Source organism: Panthera onca, chromosome F1 (genome assembly GCF_046562875.1).
Source record: "Panthera onca isolate mPanOnc1 chromosome F1, mPanOnc1 haplotype 2, whole genome shotgun sequence".
Lineage (NCBI taxonomy): Eukaryota > Metazoa > Chordata > Mammalia > Carnivora > Felidae > Panthera > Panthera onca.
The window spans coordinates 23,219,815-23,238,090 of record NC_138355.1 but is presented as its reverse complement, the minus strand read 5'-3'; the positions used below and the strand labels follow the sequence as shown (position 1 = coordinate 23,238,090).

Below are 18,276 nucleotides of genomic sequence, written 5' to 3'. Positions count from 1 at the left end.
CTCTAGGGTACCCCAGTTATACAGGAATACAGGAGGGCCTTATCTATCCTCTGTATTTAATGTCTGTTTATTGATACAATCTAATGGCTTACTGTACCGACTTACTGGAAATTATAATAAAGTGTCAAACTTTCTTCTTTGAAGGTAATACACGTCAGAGGACTTTCTGTGAGAGCCGGTCGCTTTGTGAACACTTAAGAACCTCGTAAGAGGCAAACATCATCCAATGTAATGACTACAGTACAGATTTCAAGCACAGTTCACCCTTTTAAGAGTTATTGAAAGTACCAGAGCATTGCAACTAGAAAGAAAATCTGACTGCAAACAAACTTTCTGTCCTAACTTATCCTGTGTTGAGTATAATACTCATTCTGAAGAGAAATCCCATTGATGTAATGAACATGGAAATGCCTTCAGAAAAAATATAAGCTTTATAGAACACGAGAGAATTCATATTAGACAAAAACCAAACCCCCATGAATGTAATAAACATGGGAATCCTTCAGAACAGTCATTGCTTCCTCAACATTAAAGAACTCACACCGGAGGGAAGTCCTATAAACGGTAAGAGGGTTCTAAAAGAAAACAAACCTTCAAGATCAAGAGAGGATCACACCAGGGAAATCTATATGTATAAGAAATGTAAACAAAACAAAAACAAAAACAAAACCTTAACAAGAGCAGAGCTTCAACTAAATACCAGAAAATTCATACTGGAAATTAATAAATCCATAGAATCCTTAAACTGCCCTTACTAAGCATTAAATAATTCATACTAGGCAAAACACCTAAAAATGTTCCCAATTGGGGGTGGGGAAAAAAAAAAAAAAACCCAAACTCCTTTTTCCATAAAGAAAACACGATTTTATAAAAGTCACTTTCTTAGACTAGTAACAGACTCTTGCAGAAATGATTCCAAACACGGTAAACACTAGGAGATGACATGCCTGGAGGCTATACAGTATAAAGCTTGGGAATGGTCACTTACCAAACTCAAATACAGAACAGGTAATATTCTACGCACTAGGGATGTATCAGTGAACAAAGCAGACAAAAGTTTTCTGCCCTTGTGGAATTTATGTTATAGTGAGGGTATAACAGACTCCCAACCTGTAAGAGTTTGACTCATGATCGCCACTCAACCTGTATCACGTCCTTAAGTTTCCTGAAGTTTTAATCAAAATTATATTTATTACTGAGTGAGAACTACACATAACTGCAGCCCTTACTCTGAAGTCACCAATAAAAATAATCCTACTTACGGGAATTTCTGGAAGACCTAGAAGGTATTATATAGATCCAATGGTCCAAAATCCTTTACTTCATAGATTCAGTAATTTTTTAAAAGGCCAAAGACATGAATTCGATTCTATTAATGGCACGATCTATAAATGGCAAAGCTGAAAAAAACTACAAGTCATCCGGCTCCCTTTTATGTTTTGCCATTGGAAATTATTTTTGGGGATCCAAAGGGCTTTGAAATAAATTTTAAAGTAAATGAAATTATGGAAGTAAAAATCTGTGAGCACCCATTCAGAGCTGTGAATGTTAGACACAGACCAAAAAAGAAAAAAGTAAGTGGCAAAATGCATGGCACTTTATGCCCCAAACTGGTTTTAACTAATGAAAAGAGAGAATGAGTAGCTCCATGTAAGTAAGAGTTGTAAGGACACATGAACAGTAGTTGAATATAAACAATAGAGCTACTAACATTTCTCCTTCTTTGTAATCACTATAATCACAGTTTCAGTAACCATATCATTGTGCGCCCTGCCCATCACTAAGAGATGGTTGCTTACTGAAAGGAGGAAAGTGTGAAAAGCCGGGTTTTGTGTGAGAGGAGGGATCACCATCCACAGACGCTTCCAAATTTGGCCACACTGCTTGGGCCAGTGGGCAAGTGAAGATTCTTAGCATTTCTGTAGCACCAGCTATCAGGGCAATGTGTTCGGATGGAGAGCGATCTGTCAGTATATAGATGACTGGCCGAGCTGAGACCGGTCGCAGGCCCAACAACTACGCACAGACACTAAGGAGTGCTCACATTTCTAGAGTCGATGGGGTACAGCCCTATAAAAACACTGTACTCTTTTAATAAATAATCTTTCAAAGTTGACAGAGATGAGGAAGGAGAGATAAGTTATTTAGGGGGTAAAACCAATTGAAGAAGAAGGAAAACAGGATGGAGAGAAAAGGGAAAAGAAGGACTCCCAGGTTTCTGAATGGCATTAAAAATGGATAGACAGTGCACATCACGCAGACAAGGAACCGTTAAAAATAAAAGTGTAGCAAACATTTTTTCTATGTAGTTATGGTCTTACCATGAGTAGTTTTAAAATTACTGATGAACTTTCCTTTAACATTCTTTTCATTGGTAAGAATGTTTTCCATACTTCTGACCACAACACAAAAGAACTAAGAAACAAAGTACCAAAATCTATTCCTTTTCCTTCTTTCAATCTGAGGTACCTTTGAGTATGATACAGGGTTGGAGAAAAACCAGGCTGAGCATTTCGTTTGATTCAGACCTGCTCTTAAAGATGTGATTTTATTTAGCGAGTTTTCTACTGATGACTAAGAACAGTCCCTATATCATAACAATTTTTTCGACACCTCAAAGATAAGGTTCTACAGTGAAATAAAGGGCTTACAACTTTTCCTTTTTCCCCCCAAGCAGTTTTCAGGCATATACTGTATAACAGACATTGTAGATAAGCTACTTCATTCTGAGAAAACAGCTGCACTTTGTATAGTTGCCCCTTTCTTCCTACAAGTTAAGAACAAGTTTATGTAGAACAAGTCTGGCTAAATTCTACTTAACGCAGAAGACTTGGGAATACAGAATTCCCCAAACAGGTAGGAATTACAGGGTCCTACTCAGGGAACTGAATTAATGAGAGATATATATTGTAAAAAGTTCCAGGTAACTCAGCAATTGTCTCTAGTGTAGAAAACTGAGCGAGACTTGTGTGGTTTAATCACCGACCTGCAACTAAAATCACTAAACCGCACAGTTGGATTCAGAAGCTTTATTCTTCTAAGTTTACATTAGTACAGATTTCATTTTAGAAAACGTGAATAAATCATCACCTGAAATAGATATACACATGTAACAGTGAGTTTTGATTAGTAATTTTAGCGAACTAAAGATCTTTTAAAGCTTCATCAAGTACATATACAATTTTTAAAGTTTTACATAAAGTTATATAGAGACTTGAACACTGAAATAATGGACAGAAATATCAAGATAAATTTATTCGATTCAGTGATAACCACTATCTTTTCACAGTATGTGAAGTTTTATGCATTTTATGCTAATAAAAAGGCTAATGCATTAGACTGACTGACATCATGGCTTAATCTTTTGTTTATTTGTCGACAGCAAGAGTTTTGACATAATAAACATCTGAACAAACACTTCAGAAAACAACTGGGCAGTCTTTAATAAACTCAAAGACATTCATACTCTACAACTCAAGTCAGTACTTAATGCACTACAGTACATATATTAACATGGGTGCTAGTCAGCAATGTTGAACATAAAAAGTAAGCTAAAGACGACTAAAACAACAGGATGCCTTTCACATAAATCATTTTAAACGTGCAACAGCACATATTGCTAAGGGACATATATACTCATAGAGGAAATATAGCTCAATGCACAGGAATGATACAAATCAATACTGGATAGTGGCTAGCTGGATGGGAGGAGGGAAGAGAGACAACGGGGCAGAACGCAGAGCGGCTCAAAGCACTGCTGAGGTGGGTACAGAGAGGTTCATCTTATTAGTCTTTATGTCTTGTTGTAGGTCTTGAAAATTTCAAAATATAATAGAAAACATTTTTCTGTCAGATGACAAAAGTCCTGTTTATACTGCCAGATTTAATGTAATCTTGAGGATTATACGAGACTAATACATAACAAGAATATTTTTGTGCTACATCATTTCTTTCAACAGTTACTGCTTCAATTTTTAAAAACATTGTCTCACTGAACAAATATTTACTGAACACTGTATTCATTTTCTTATTCAAAATATTGAGCCCCACTACATGCCAGACAGATAAAACAGTGGAAGCAAAATTATCAGTCTCTGCCTTTATGTAGCTTAAAACCTAGTGGAAGCAGCAAGCAAGCAATTAACCAAATAAGCACACGATGAACCACACTTCACACCTCATCACTCCTTCCTTCTTAAAAATACTTCCTTCACTTGGCTCATCTAATTCCATACTAATAACCTGATTTTCCTCCTAAATCACTCACTGCTGCTTCTTCATCTTTTGCTAATTCCACTTAAGCACCAAGTAGGACGCTTCTCTCATCTATACTCACTTTCCTGGTAACCTCACCTTACACTTTAAGTATCTCTATGGGGACTTCTCTCAAACTACACTTGCAACCTGGACAAGTAATGTAATATATATCACCTAACTCAATGTTCTAACAGACTTGTAAACCCAAACATGTCCAAAGCCGAACTCCTGCTCTTTCCTCCAAATCTGCGGCTCTGGCCTTTCTCCACAAGGCAACATTGCACATAATATTCTTATATGAATGGCAGCTCCAGGAGTTGTGAACACAATAATTTTCCATCTCAGAGAATATCAAGTACATGCTTCTGGCATCAGGCCAAAAACCCTGGCATCACCCTCAACTACTCTTGCACGCAGAGTCTAACAACTTTTCACCACCTCTTCTGATCCCATCCTAACCCAAGCCACCTTGCTCTCTCACCTGGTCTCCTCGATTCAGTCCTTGGTACCACGCCCTAACTCCCTACCTGAGTCAGCAGTCACAGCTAACCTAAAGTGCTACTGAAAATCTCAGTCAGAAACTGCCACTCCTCTACTCAAAAGCGTCCAAGAGTTTCCCATCTTTTTCAGAGTAATGATCTGCAAGGCCCTAGACCATCTAGCCCTCACTCCACCTCCCTCCTCTACTTCACTCCCTCCCTCCATCATGCAGCTCACTGGCCTTTGTCCTGGCTGTTCTCTGCCTGGAACACTCTCCCCCAAACACCCAGGATTCACTCTCTCGCTTCCTTCAGGTCTTTGCTCAGATGGCACCTTCACAGTGAAGGCTTCCTGAAACCATCCCATCTGCAATCAAAACCCCCACTGTCCTCACTTTCTATTCTCTTCTGGCTGCTTTATGTTTTTCATGACACACTATCTAGCTCACTTCATTCAAATATAAAATCCACCAGGGCAGGAATTGTAGTCTGTTTGCTGCTGTATCTCTCGCAACGAAACCAGCGCCTAGCATGTAACAGATGCTCAGCAAATACTTGTTGAATCACAAAACATCAATGGAAACTTGCAACTGACAAGTGTAGTGAAGAAGCAGAGAGCGCTAGGAGAACCGCCAGGAAGACAAAAAAAGCTTCCCTGAGAAAGTCAAACTTGACCTAAGAACTGAAGGATGAACAGGACTTAACTAGGATGTACACAGGCTCAGTGGTGACAGGGATGAAAAGGCCAGTGTGGCTAGACTAGGATGAGGCAGAAGATACATAAGGAGGCAAAACTATGAGGAGATTTGTGGACCATATTAGGGTAGTTTGTCTTTATCCTCAGAGCAATAGAAAGCCACTGAAGTGTTCTAAGCAGAGGGATCCTTATGAGCAGATTTACACATTCGAAAACATTCCTATGGGTGCTGGACAGAAAAGAGTTTAGAAGGGTCAATGGATGCAGGTAGATCAGGAAGAAGGTACTGCAGCTGAGATAAAATGGTATCTTGGATTGGGGTGTTGGGAGTAGAGAGAAAATGGATAGAGAAGATACTCAGGATGTTAAAAAAAAAATCAGTAAGACTGGTATTAAGTTAGATAAGGAAGTGGGACCAAGGGAATTTTAAGGCTCACTTCTGAATTTCACAAAGTAGTGTCCGATGTCTCAGGAAGATAAAAAATTCCCACAGTGACCTGAATTCCATGTCTTCAGTAATTATTATCTAGATCTTCAATGTCCAAAGCCCCTAGTCACTAATGGTTAGTGAGTACTTGAAATGTGGCTACTCCAAATAAAGATGTGCTGTAACTGTATGACACACATTGAATTTCGAGGTCTTAGTAGAGAAAAAATATAAAATGCTCAATAATTTTATACTGATTAAAAGTCAAACTGATAATATTTTGGATGTTGTAGGTTAAATAAAATTATTAAAATTAATTCCATCTGTTTAATTTTTTATTTAGAAAAAAATTTTAATGCTTATTTTTGAGAGACAGAGTATGAGTGGGAGAGGGGCAGAGAGAGAGGGAGTCATACAATCTGCAGCAGATTCCAGGCTCTGAGCTGTCAGCACACAGTGTTACACGGGGCTTGAACTCACGAGCCATGAGATATGACTTGAGCTGAAGTCGGATGCTCAACCGACTGAGCCACCCAGGTGCCCCTCATCTGTTTCATTTTTACTTCACAATGTGGCTACTAGAAAATGTAAAGTTATGTAAGTGGTTCACACTGTGTATCCAGTGGATAGGACTACTCTCCTATGAAACAGTAATATGGTCACTGCAGTTTATTCAAAAGAAAAACCTGTCTATAGATAAGACGGCTGAATTTCTGAGCAAAAAAAGTGTAATTTTTGTAAAGAATTTAGTTTCTTTTGTTCAGGGATGTGAGGAAATGCAAGTTTTTGTCATTTAAATACAAAAGCCATTTTCTGTTTGCATGTTATGTGTCGAACAGATTGCTCCTCCTATTGCTAATCTAATGGTTCTACTGAGAGAATCCTCATGGTACAGGGCAAATGTTAGGAAAACACTGAATTGTGGAAATGACAGGGACTCAGAGATCATTCAGGCCCACTCCTTCCTTTTGTACATGACAAACTTGAGATACTAAGACATTAACTAACTTACTTTAAAATCACACTGTCTACACCACTTAAGATAGAGATGTTTTCTCTAACTCCTTATAGTAATTACAGCGTTCAAGGCCACTGCACACTTTTATATACAACAAATACACTACATTTTGTTCCCAAAAGAATTAAAAAAATATGTATCTTATGGTACTGAATATTGGTATTATCACACTTCATTTGGGGGTGCAAAATCGTACTTGTATTATTACTTGGTAAGAGTAGAAATAGAAAAAGCACCAGTTTGAAACCCAATTCCTACACTTAGCTGTGCAGCAAGGACAACGGTCTTTCTGTCTTCTCATCAGTAATATACATTACCACACTCAAGTTCATACACACACACAGCATACTAAATGGCTTACAGTAGGTAGATGCATAATAAATGTCAGTCTCCTTTTTAATAAAAGTAAAAAATGCCTTCCTTGATCCTCCCTCTTCTCTCTAAAATGTCAACACAGAGTCATACTTTAAAGTCATAAATAAAGTAAGGGAAAAAACTGCTGTAGTGAGTTGTGAAACCCAGTTTCTTATTTCCATTCTCCCACGAAAAAGTTTCAAAGCCTTGGGTGACCATTCACCCTAAGTCTAGTGCCCCCCTCAGAAGAGTGACAAAGCCTAATCATCCAAAATGATTCATCAGTCCTGCCTGTGACTCAGTGATTTGTGTTTATGACTGCCACGTGAGTTTCTGACGCCTGAATAGTATATGGACAGTCACATCAAAATCTTTAAACACTGAAACATTAATATGAATCTGACATTTCTAAAACTTCTTAATTTGGGATACTATTAATGACCATTCTGTATATTTAAAAGAAAAGTTCTTAAAACTACTCACATCTGGTTGAATGGCTTTAAATACTGGAACGTCCATTAGCGTTATCTGACCCTGAAATAGAAAGTAAAAAATGACAATTTCTTGGGAATTCTAGGACATGACATATATTCTAAATTAGAATTATATTCTATACTAAAATATATTGAATACTCAAATTTTTACTTCAGAAAAAGAGTCATTTTTATAAGGGATTACAGAAAATGAAAATTTAGCCCTTGTACCATTAAATATGATTACTTCAAATTATCTCATACCTATTCATATTTTCTTGTGACATAAATGAAGTAAAGTTAGAAAATAAAACAAAAAGGGGAGCCTGGGTGGCTAAGTCAGTTAAGTGTCCGACCTCATCTCAGGTCATGGTCTCGCAGTCCATGGGTTCTGTGCTGATCACAGAGCGTGGAGTCTGCTTTGAGGTCTGTGTTTCCCTTTCTCTCTGCTGTCTGTCTGTCTGTCTCTCTCTCTCTCAAAAATAAACAAATGTTTTTATTTATTTAAATTTTATTTTTTAAAATTTACATACAAATTAGTTAGCATATAGTGAAACAATGATTTCAGGAGTAGATTCCTTTTTTTTTTTAATTAAATTTTGTGAAGTTTATTTTTTTATTTTTATTTTTTAACCATTTTCTCAGGTATTCCTTTATTTATTTTTTCAATACATGAAATTTATTGTCAAATTGGTTTCCATACAACACCCAGTGCTCATCCCAAAAGGTGCCCTCCTCAATACCCATCACCCACCCTCCCCTCCCTCCCACCCCCCATCAACCCTCAGTTTGTTCTCAGTTTTTAAGAGTCTCTTATGCTTTCGCTCTCTCCCACTCTAACCTCATTTTTTTTCCCTTCCCCTCCCCCATGGGTTTCTGTTAAGTTTCTCAGGATCCACATAAGAGTGAAAACATATGGTATCTGTCTTTCTCTGTATGGCTTATTTCACTTAGCATCACACTCTCCAGTTCCATCCACGTTGCTACAAAGGGCCAGATTTCATTCTTTCTCATTGCCACATAGTACTCCATTGTGTATATAAACCACAATTTCTTTATCCACTCATCAGTTGATGGACATTAGGCTCTTTCCATAATTTGGCTATTGTTGAGAGTGCTGCTATAAACATTGGGGTACAAGTGCCCCTATGCATCAGTACTCCTGTATCCCTTGGGTAAATTCCTAGCAGTGTTATTGCTGGGTCATAGGGTAGGTCTATTTTTAATTTTTTGAGGAACCTCCACACTGTTTTCCAGAGTGGCTGCACCAGTTTGCATTCCCACCAACAGTGCAAGAGGGTTCCCGTTTCTTCACATCCTCTCCAGCATCTGTAGTCTCCTGATTTGTTCATTTTGGCCACTCTGACTGGTGTGAGGTAGTATCTGAGTGTGGTTTTGAAAAAATAAACAAATGTTTTAAAAAAAGAAAAGAAAAATAATTTAAAAATTTGGACAGTTATACATTAAATCAAAATCAAAATCAAAACCAAAAATCAGATCTACTGGTTCATAGAGCAGTATTATTGTGACTATTAAATTGTATTCCCCCTAACAGTAATATAAAATATGATATTAATAAAAAGGTTTTCTTCCCCATTTATAAAAATCAATGAAACTGTACTGGTAGTGGCAACTCACATCTAAGGGCTGCATATGGCTATGGCCCTATCTCTATCTCAATTAAGGCTACAGATAGAAGACAAAACCCAATAACGTACCAAAGAATAACATGTTATGATTAAATAGTTTATTCCTGGAATGCAAGAGTGGTTCAACATCAGAAAATCAACAGATGCTGTTAACAAGTCAATGGAGAAACAGAAATTAAATAAATGAACATTTATGTCAGTTCAGAAATAGAAGTTTTTCTAGGTATCTTTCATGGTATCACAATAATGCCTTCAAATTTCATTTTTCAGTTTTTTAGTCTACAAAAAAGTCAAAATACTTCTTACATAGGTCAATAAAGCACAGTGGCTTGGGGAGGTGGTACAGGGAGGGACAAAAACAATCAGCTCAAAGGTAAGCCACTCACTTTTTTTTTTTCCTAATGTGTGTGTGTGTTGTTTTTTTGTTTTTGTTTTTGAGTAGCACGCAATGTTACATTAGTTTTAGGTGGGAAGTATTATTATCTGCCAAGCTGAGAGTGTAACATAGGAAGCTGCTCTAAACCTCTCCCCAGCCCTTCTCCTTTCCCCATTTCATCATTCCTGTTTGCTCCACTGCTGTACTAGTCTCTCCATCAATGCCCCTAGCCAGTTTTCTTTAACCACCTCCTTCTGCTGTGCTGTACAAATTCTAGCTCAATAGCATCGATGTGTAAGTTATGTGCAAAAACTGGAGAAAGGGGAGGCAGGAGGCTTACCGCATATTCTTCTGGTGTAACCTTAAGAACATCAAATACCACAGCATCAAAGCTTTTCTTCAGTTCAGAACCTTTGTCACTTAATGATTCGGAACTGCTACTTTTCTGTTAAATTGAAAGAAAATGCAGCCATTTTAATACTGTCTCACAGTCAGTGCCACAGAAACTCCACTGGCATTAAACTGAAAACAGTGGGTCGACAAACACGGTAGAAAAACCGGGTACAACACGCTGCTTAGTTGGAAGAGCACCAGATAAAGGCTCAGACAACTGAAAAATCTAATCTCTTTAAATTTCTAGGTTCTTACATGAGTCATTTTCTTGTCTGTCAGTTTCCGCATCCTGACATCCTATCATTTCTTACAGAAATAAAAGATTTTAACAAGTTCTATGATTCTCAAATGGGGTAAAGGCAAGTTAGGGGAGAAGAATACCTCTGTTTATAATTTTTAAACTATAGTTTTAAAGAAAAATACAAATTATTTTCATAACCTAAATCATAAAACATTCAGAACTTCATTAACTAAGTAATCCGATCGTATTTGTTAAGTGATGTCTGTCTGCAATAGTACAATTGATACTATTCTTCCTATTATACTACAAAGTTAACAGTTTTCTGTTTTAAGGTTACTATTTTAAGTTTGAATTTGCTGTTATTACATATAAAACAATAGGTGGCTTTTGGCTCTGAAAAGTTTATTTCTGTTCAATTTCCACTTCATCTGTACCACGAGATAAAAATGTACTCTGCCTCAGTTGGCTGAAATCAGAGCATCATTGCTATAAGAACATATTAGATCATGCTCTATTAAATAGTGGCTACAGTTAACGGCACAAAAAAATTCACCAAATTTCAGTTGCCAATGTATAAATATGTATGTCAAACTACCAGCTGTTATCCATCAGTTTTGAACACTTGTCATTATGCCTCATTTTTATGTTTTCTCTCACTTTCATTAGCAGCTAAGTATCAAAATCATTTCAAAGGAAAGGATCTGTCATTAATTTGGGAAAATTCTCAACCATTACTACTTCAAATATTTCTTCTGCCCCTTTCTCTTCTCCTTCTGGTTTCCATTACGTGTATGTTACACCCTCTGTCATTGTCACAGTCCTTGGATATTCTACTCCATTTTTTTCATTCTATTTTCTCTCTGCATTTTAGTTTCGGATGTTTCTACTGACATATCTTCAAGATTACTAATTCTTTCGCTGACTGACTACTGGCCACCAGTCTACTGGTGAGCCAAAGTCATTCTCCATTTTGGTCACCAAGTTTTTGATTTCTAATAGTTTCTTTCAGTATTCCTGCTTACATTGTCCATCTGTTTTTACAAGTTGTCCATTTTTTTCCATTAGAGCCCTTAGCATTATTAATCATGGTTATTTTAATTATCCAGAGAGAATTCCAAAACTCTGCCATATCTGACCTGAGTCTGGCTCTTGTACCTGCTTTGTCTGTCCGGACTACGTCTTTTTCTTACCTTTTAGCATTCCTTGTAATTTTATGAAAACCAGACATGATGTACTGGGTAATAGGAACTGAGAGGTAAACAGGTCTTCAGTACAAGGATTTATGTTTCTATAGGTAGGAGTTATGCTGTGTTTACTGTTTATTGTACTTGATGTGTCTACTCTTCAATTCTTCTAGTGTCCTTCTTTTTGTCTTTGGGTTTCCCTAGAAACTCCTTCTTAGATAGAATCTGTGTCTTGCAGTTCCTTCTGCTATAATCCTTCACTATTATACAGGAGCCCTGTTGATGTGGTGGTGAAGTACGGGGGGGGGGGGGGGGGAGGGGGAGTATTCTATAAGGTCTTTTTGTGAGCCTATGCCCTTGGGCTGTGACCTCAAGTACTTCTCAGTACCCCACCACCACTGCTGATCCCTGAGAAAATGAGAAAGAAAGGCGGGAGGGGGCTAGTGTTGGGTATTTCTCTTGCCCCAAGTAGGTCTCTGGCAAAGGAGTTTCCCTTGAGGTCGGGGGAGAAGAGAATGCACTGGGTATAATTCAGAATGGTTATTTTCCCCTCCCCCTGCTAGAAGCAGGAGGGTATTTTTCTCTGATCTTCACTGTGAGAACCTGGTAGAGCTTCTGGAGGTAAAACACTAAAGTGGGGGTTGGGAGAACCCAAGACTGGGCCTTCAGGAGTTTCTAACTTCAAGCTAGTTGCTAGTCTACACAATGCCTCCAGCAATTTGTCAACTACAGCTTAAGTTTTTCTACCCGTTTCTGGCTAGAGTGATTTATACTCTTGGTAAATTAATTTCCTATTTGCCTCTCTCCAGTTTTTGGGTCATCAATGTCAGTTTGCTCTGTGACATCAATTTTCTGAGAGAGCTAAGAAGAGTTCCTGATTTTCAGTTTGTTTGTTTTTTTTCATGTTGTGAGGACAGGAGTGATGAATTCCAACCTCTACATATCTAGCAGAAACCCAACGTCCCATAATCATTTTTCCTAACAGCATTTTATTTCGTGTGTTTATTCTCTGTAATTCTGATTATAGTATGTCAACATCATTATTTTATATCCCAAGACTAATTTAGAAATTTACTTATAATGTCAAACATTCAAACAGACATCAGTTACTGCCCCAATAACCAAATACATTCTGTCAAGTAGAGACATTAATTTTAAACATAACTTGGCAATTTTCTCCAAGTTTTTAACTCACTCAAGACAAGTTAGCAAATCATAAAGGCAATTTTATTGCTTATCAAAACAAGTAATCACTTTCCTTTTTTCCTCCTTACAAGCCATTAGAGAAGCTTAAGAAATTAAGAGGGATATCTATCTGCTTCCCCAATACCAATAAAGAAGTTGGTACTGATAAGCTACACAGTATTTAAGTATAACGTCCACTAAGGGAAGAGTAGTAATTCTATATTCAAGACAAGATTAAAACCACTGACACCTTTCAATATCTGGAAAAGAAAAATTTCACTGCAACTCTTCTGATCTCAGAAGCTTTGGTACAGGTTAACTATAAAGGTACTAAGACAGGGAAGTCAATCACCCAGATCAAGTATTTTATCCATTTAATAAGCTTCTCAGATTTATGGGATCTTTGCATTTTGTTATATTAATAGATCTCTATTTTAAGAAAAGGCAAAAAATATGTATTTTTAAATTTTACTTTCTTACCACAGTGTAGAACAATTTAAAAGACAGCCTTTTCCACTTACCATATGCTAAACTGTATTACTCCGAGGCCTGATGTAATTCATTCACTTTTAGGGCAGATTTTTTTTTTTTTTTTTTTTACAGTAAAATGATCTATTTTATATAACAAATAATTGTGTACTGTTTCCTGCAATATTAGACCAAATGTTTCAGGGTATATAGTTATAAATATCCTATATATATATATATATATATATATATATATACACACACACACACACACACACATATATATATATATACACTTAACATATTCAAAAATATGGTTATAAAAACACCCATATATATTATATGTATGTAATATAAACATATATACAAACATATAATAATATAATCCCTGTCTCAAGGAGGAATTAAAGTGATATACACTTATTGAAAAAAATTATTTTAAAAGTGGGATTTTTTTTAAGTGATAGTTTCAAAATAGGAAACCTCTTATCTTTTGAGGGGATCAGGAAGAGACTTTACTGAAAGTATAACACTTGAAATAGGTTTTGAAAGACAGATAAAATGTATTTTTTTTGGTGCAGTGAGAGGGAGAGGCACACTGGACTGAGAAGAGAAATTCCATGTAGAAAAACTAATACAGACAAGGCTGTAACCAAAGTAGGAAAAGAATGGTTTATACAAACATCAGCAAGATGTAGTATTCTTTCATTAGAATGAGATTTCAAGTTGATAATTATCAGGAGTTAAGTCTATTAAAAAGAAAATTTAGAGCCATTATGAGGAAAGTCTTAAATAAAAGGTTTAGGGTCATTTGCATTTAATTAACAGGCAATGGGGAACCATGGACAATCTGGGGATACAAAAAAGCTTAAGAGCTGTATTTTAAGAACATTAAGGTTGAATTATAGTCAAACGGACCCAAAATAGCAGAGAATGGAAGTGCAAGACCAAGCTAAAAGTCTGCTGCAATAATCTAGACAAGAAATAATGACCAAACTCAGATGGTGCTGGTCGAAATAAGGAGAAAAGGGCCGGATCCTAGAGAGGAGGAGTGCGGGACAGGCTCTACAACAGCTGCCAAGTGTCTGCATCTCCTGGCGCTCACATCCTGTGGAGCTCCCTCCACCTGAGTGTGGGCAGCACTGTGACCTGTTTCTAACCAACAGAATGTGGCAGAGAGAATGGGGTATCACTTGCATGGTTACATTACAGAACTGGAACTTCTGTTCTGCTCGCATATTCTCCCTGCTGTGATGAGAAAATGGGTTGTGATACACAAAGGAGAAGTGAGTTAATGACAAATCTAAACATCAAACTTAGATGGCTAGGGAAATAGTGTTGATATAGATAGTGACGGGAAATTGGTAATGCTATTAACAAAAGTCAGAGAAAGGGGTTGGACTATTTTCTTTACAGGTTGTAGAGCAGAATAGTAACAAGTAACTTGGATTTTGTTCATATTATACATAAAATGTCTGGTTCATCAGAAATGCTTAATGAAAATGCATATGAGGGAAGCAAGAGCTAGAGATAGAAATACAGAAATCATCAGCATAAGAAAAATAATCGAAACCACAGACTTAGAATATTTTCACTGACAGCAAGGCCTAAGTAACTGGCTGGGGCAAAATGGAGTTGAAGTTATTAAGCAACTTTGAGGCCAACGTGTTAAAAGGTCATAAACATTATTCTCATCCTCTGTAACAAGAGAAAAATAAAGGAGAAATAGAGGAGCTGGTTGCTAAGCTATTAAGGAAAGAAGGCAAGTACTCTAGATTTAAAGGTAAAGCAAAAAAGAAAAACTGTGAGGCACAAATAAAATCCCAACACATTAACTAGAGAGATGGGCATCGAGTTCAGTCTTCACTTCCGTCTTTACACTCTAAGCTACACCCCTTCCAACATTTCAGCCTAATGGTTTTTGATCTCCTTTAAGAGACTGGGAATCAAGGGATCTGGACAGTGTCAAAATTATGTGATTCTAAAAAAAAGAATCTTGTATTCTCACTTGTATTATTGTCCTCAAGGTTCATGCAATGTAAAAATACCCTAAAAAGACAGTCTACGTATGTATATATACATTCTATGTATCCTTTAAAACTAAACTCAAGGGGCGCCTTGGTGGCTCAGTCGATTAAGCGTCTGACTTCAGCTCAGGTCATGATCTCGCAGTCTGTGGGTTCAAGCCCTATGTCGGGCTCTATGCTGACAATTCAGAATCTGGAGCCTGCTTCGGATTCTATGTCTTCCTCTCTCTCTATGTCCTTCCCCTCTCTCTCTGCCCTTTCCCTGCTCATGCATGGTCTCTCTCTCTGTCTCTCTCTCAAAAATAAACATCAAAAAAAATTTTTTTAACTAAACCCAAGAAAAAGTTTTAAGTAATCATTTGTCACATACCTTAAGTGAATAAGGATTAACTGTTTCTAAGATGTATAGAACATATGAATGGAACAATTAAAACAGTTTTGGGAGGGGGGTGCCTCGGTGGTTCAGTTGGTTAAGCGTCTGACACTCGATCTCGGCTCAGGCCATGATCTCAAGGTTTGTAAGTTCAAGCCCACATCAGGCTCTAGGCTATCAGCACAGAGCCTGCTTGAATCCTGTGTCTCCTTCTCCCTCTGCCCCTCCCCCACTTGTGTGCGCCCTCCCTCTCCCTCCCCCTCTCTCTCTCTCTCAAATAAACATTTAAAAATAAAAAATAAAAGCTTTTTAAAAATTAAAAAATTTGTAGTCCTTTTCTCAAATTCTGAGTTAAATCTGTGACCAACCATAATGCTTGAAAAATCAGAATGCCAGGTAAGAAACTCTACAGCTAAACTTCTAAAAATTCTTACCTCAGAAGCAGTAGCAGCAATATTAACATTGCTTGCCTGCCCGTTCATTAGGTCCATGCTTCCCACAACATCAGTCCTTGACACTACGTTAACAGTAACAGAAGACTGATTGCTTCATGTCCAAGGCCACAAATACATTATTATTCCTGTAAAAAATAAACAGAAAATGTTTATTCTATGTCTTACTGGACGTTTAAGAGAGCAAATCCATGCCTATCACCATGCCAAGAAATAAAACACTTCAACTTCAATGAAGTAAAGTTTTTTATTTTTATTTCAGTTAAGTCACTATATCCAGCTTGAGGACGATCCTGGATGCTATTTCCAAATGGTCAGAAACACCACATGGGCAATATTCGATACACGTTACTGTTATGTTCATCCATAAAGCGGAAGTATAATTTTTCACTTAGTGTGAGAAAAATTCAAAAACCTTTTTTAGCTTTAAGTAAATAAAAAGTGTAAAACACCATGTGGCAAAGTAACACATGGCATAACTCAATACATTTTTTAGAGATCTGAAAGACATCTATAAATCAGCAATACTAAGTAAGTTTGTCATTGCCGATAAACTGGTTTACAAAGATGCAAGTAATTAAAAGATTACAGAACGTGTCATAAAAATACCACAATATATGTTTGTTTATTTGTATAGGGTTTTAAAGTTTACTGAATATCTTCAATCATTATCACTCTGACCTTCACAACTACCAATAGACTAAATTAAGGATGACATTATTATACTCACACAGCACAAAGAAACAGAGCTTCTGATGATGCAGGCTGGTAAATGAGGAGAGGCAAGAATAAAATTCGAGCCATCTAAAATTCTAGTCAAATATTATTTCCACAACATCACACTTCTTTCCACTTCACTGTAAGCCAGGATATTCACTTGAGCTTCGCATCCCTTTCCACAAGTAACTTGCTGTACAACACTGTGTCGGTAACTTCTGTCTAGGATGGAATTTCTTCCTCTCTATAAAATGACAGAGGCAAATGGACTCTGAGGCCCCTTTCTAACTTTGAATTTCAATGATCCTTTCTCATAAGAGAAATGATAAGTGTCTATAAATTAGGTGTTTTAAATTACACTGGCTTTAAAAACTGAGTCTAAAATAACAATAATAATTCTCTTGATGCTAAGTTTCCTCTCTCCGGATAAGCAATAGAGGACAGTGATTTAGAAGCAGACTCTAGAACAAGACTGCCTAAGTATGAACCCAGAAAACTGTTAACTTTTCTGGGCTCAGTTTCCTTATCTATTAAACAAAGGTAACAGTAAGTGCCTATCTCACAGAGTTGTGATGAGGAGAAATGAATATATACAAAGCCCACACAACAGTGCTGACACGTGATAAGTGTGCAATTATGATGATGCAGACTTTGTCTACTTAATCCACACAAAGCTTAAGTTCCACAGTCTTTGAATTAAGACAAAAGCCTTAGAAATACACCTCTGGCAAAATACATGTTGGTGGGCATCTCCAAAATCCCAACTGAAAACACAGTGAATGAAAACACGCCTAAAATAGGTCTCCTGAATGTAGCAAAACATTTTGGTTTTCAAATGCTTAAAATGTACTGCTAGTTTGCATCCTTCAGTCATATCTTAAGACTATCTTCATTTCTTCAGATATATACTAAATACCTGCTAAGAGCAAAACGTGGTGCTAGACTTTTTTTTAAATGAGAAAGATATTAGAAATAATGGGTTTTTAAAACCATTTAGAACCCACTTAGAAAAGTCAACGTGAAAGTGAACAGAGCACTGAAATACTTTCATTTCCTCCAATCTACAGCATTTCATTTTATAAGGTTCATTATTCTTATGCCACTATTAAGGATCAACTTTTATTTACACTGCCATATAAAATGAGCTTGATAATGCAAATTCTTTCTGAAGTAACATTCAGTTTGCAATAACATGTTTTCAGATAATTTCATTTCATTCCACAGTCTATGCATGAAGATTAATTTAGATATGAATCCGTAAGTCAAGAGTGCCCCCTAGTGTTAAAGAAAAAGATTTTAATTAAATTGTTACAGGAAATGTATTCAATCTACTCTTCAAATAGGTAATTTTTTTTACTATTATTTACTGAAAATGAAGTAATATAGACCAGAAATAAACATTACACATTTTTAAACTCTAACAGTAAAGAATCAAGTTTTCTCTGCCTGGTTTTAACTTTAAAAAAAGTACAGTAGGGGCGCCTGGGTGGCGCAGTCGGTTAAGCG

General features: G+C 36.8%; 1 protein-coding gene across 5 annotated transcripts in view; it reads right to left on the bottom strand.

Moving 5' to 3' along the window:
* RALGPS2 (Ral GEF with PH domain and SH3 binding motif 2) overlaps positions 1-18,276 on the bottom strand; it is a 169,679-nt gene that overhangs the window by 116,370 nt on the left and 35,033 nt on the right. For 4 of the 5 annotated variants that reach the window (XM_078440639.2, XM_078440635.2, XM_078440638.2 and 1 more), the window contains exons 2-4: positions 16,036-16,181; positions 10,071-10,175; positions 7,716-7,766 (exon numbers count right to left, since the gene is read on the bottom strand). In XM_078440639.2, the coding sequence (XP_078296765.1) occupies positions 7,716-7,766; positions 10,071-10,175; positions 16,036-16,092 (213 nt within the window). In that variant the 5' untranslated portion in view covers positions 16,093-16,181. Of the gene's footprint in view, positions 1-7,715; positions 7,767-10,070; positions 10,176-16,035; positions 16,182-16,783; positions 17,015-18,276 lie in introns of all 5 variants that reach the window. The other variant, XM_078440636.2, reaches the window with a different exon arrangement.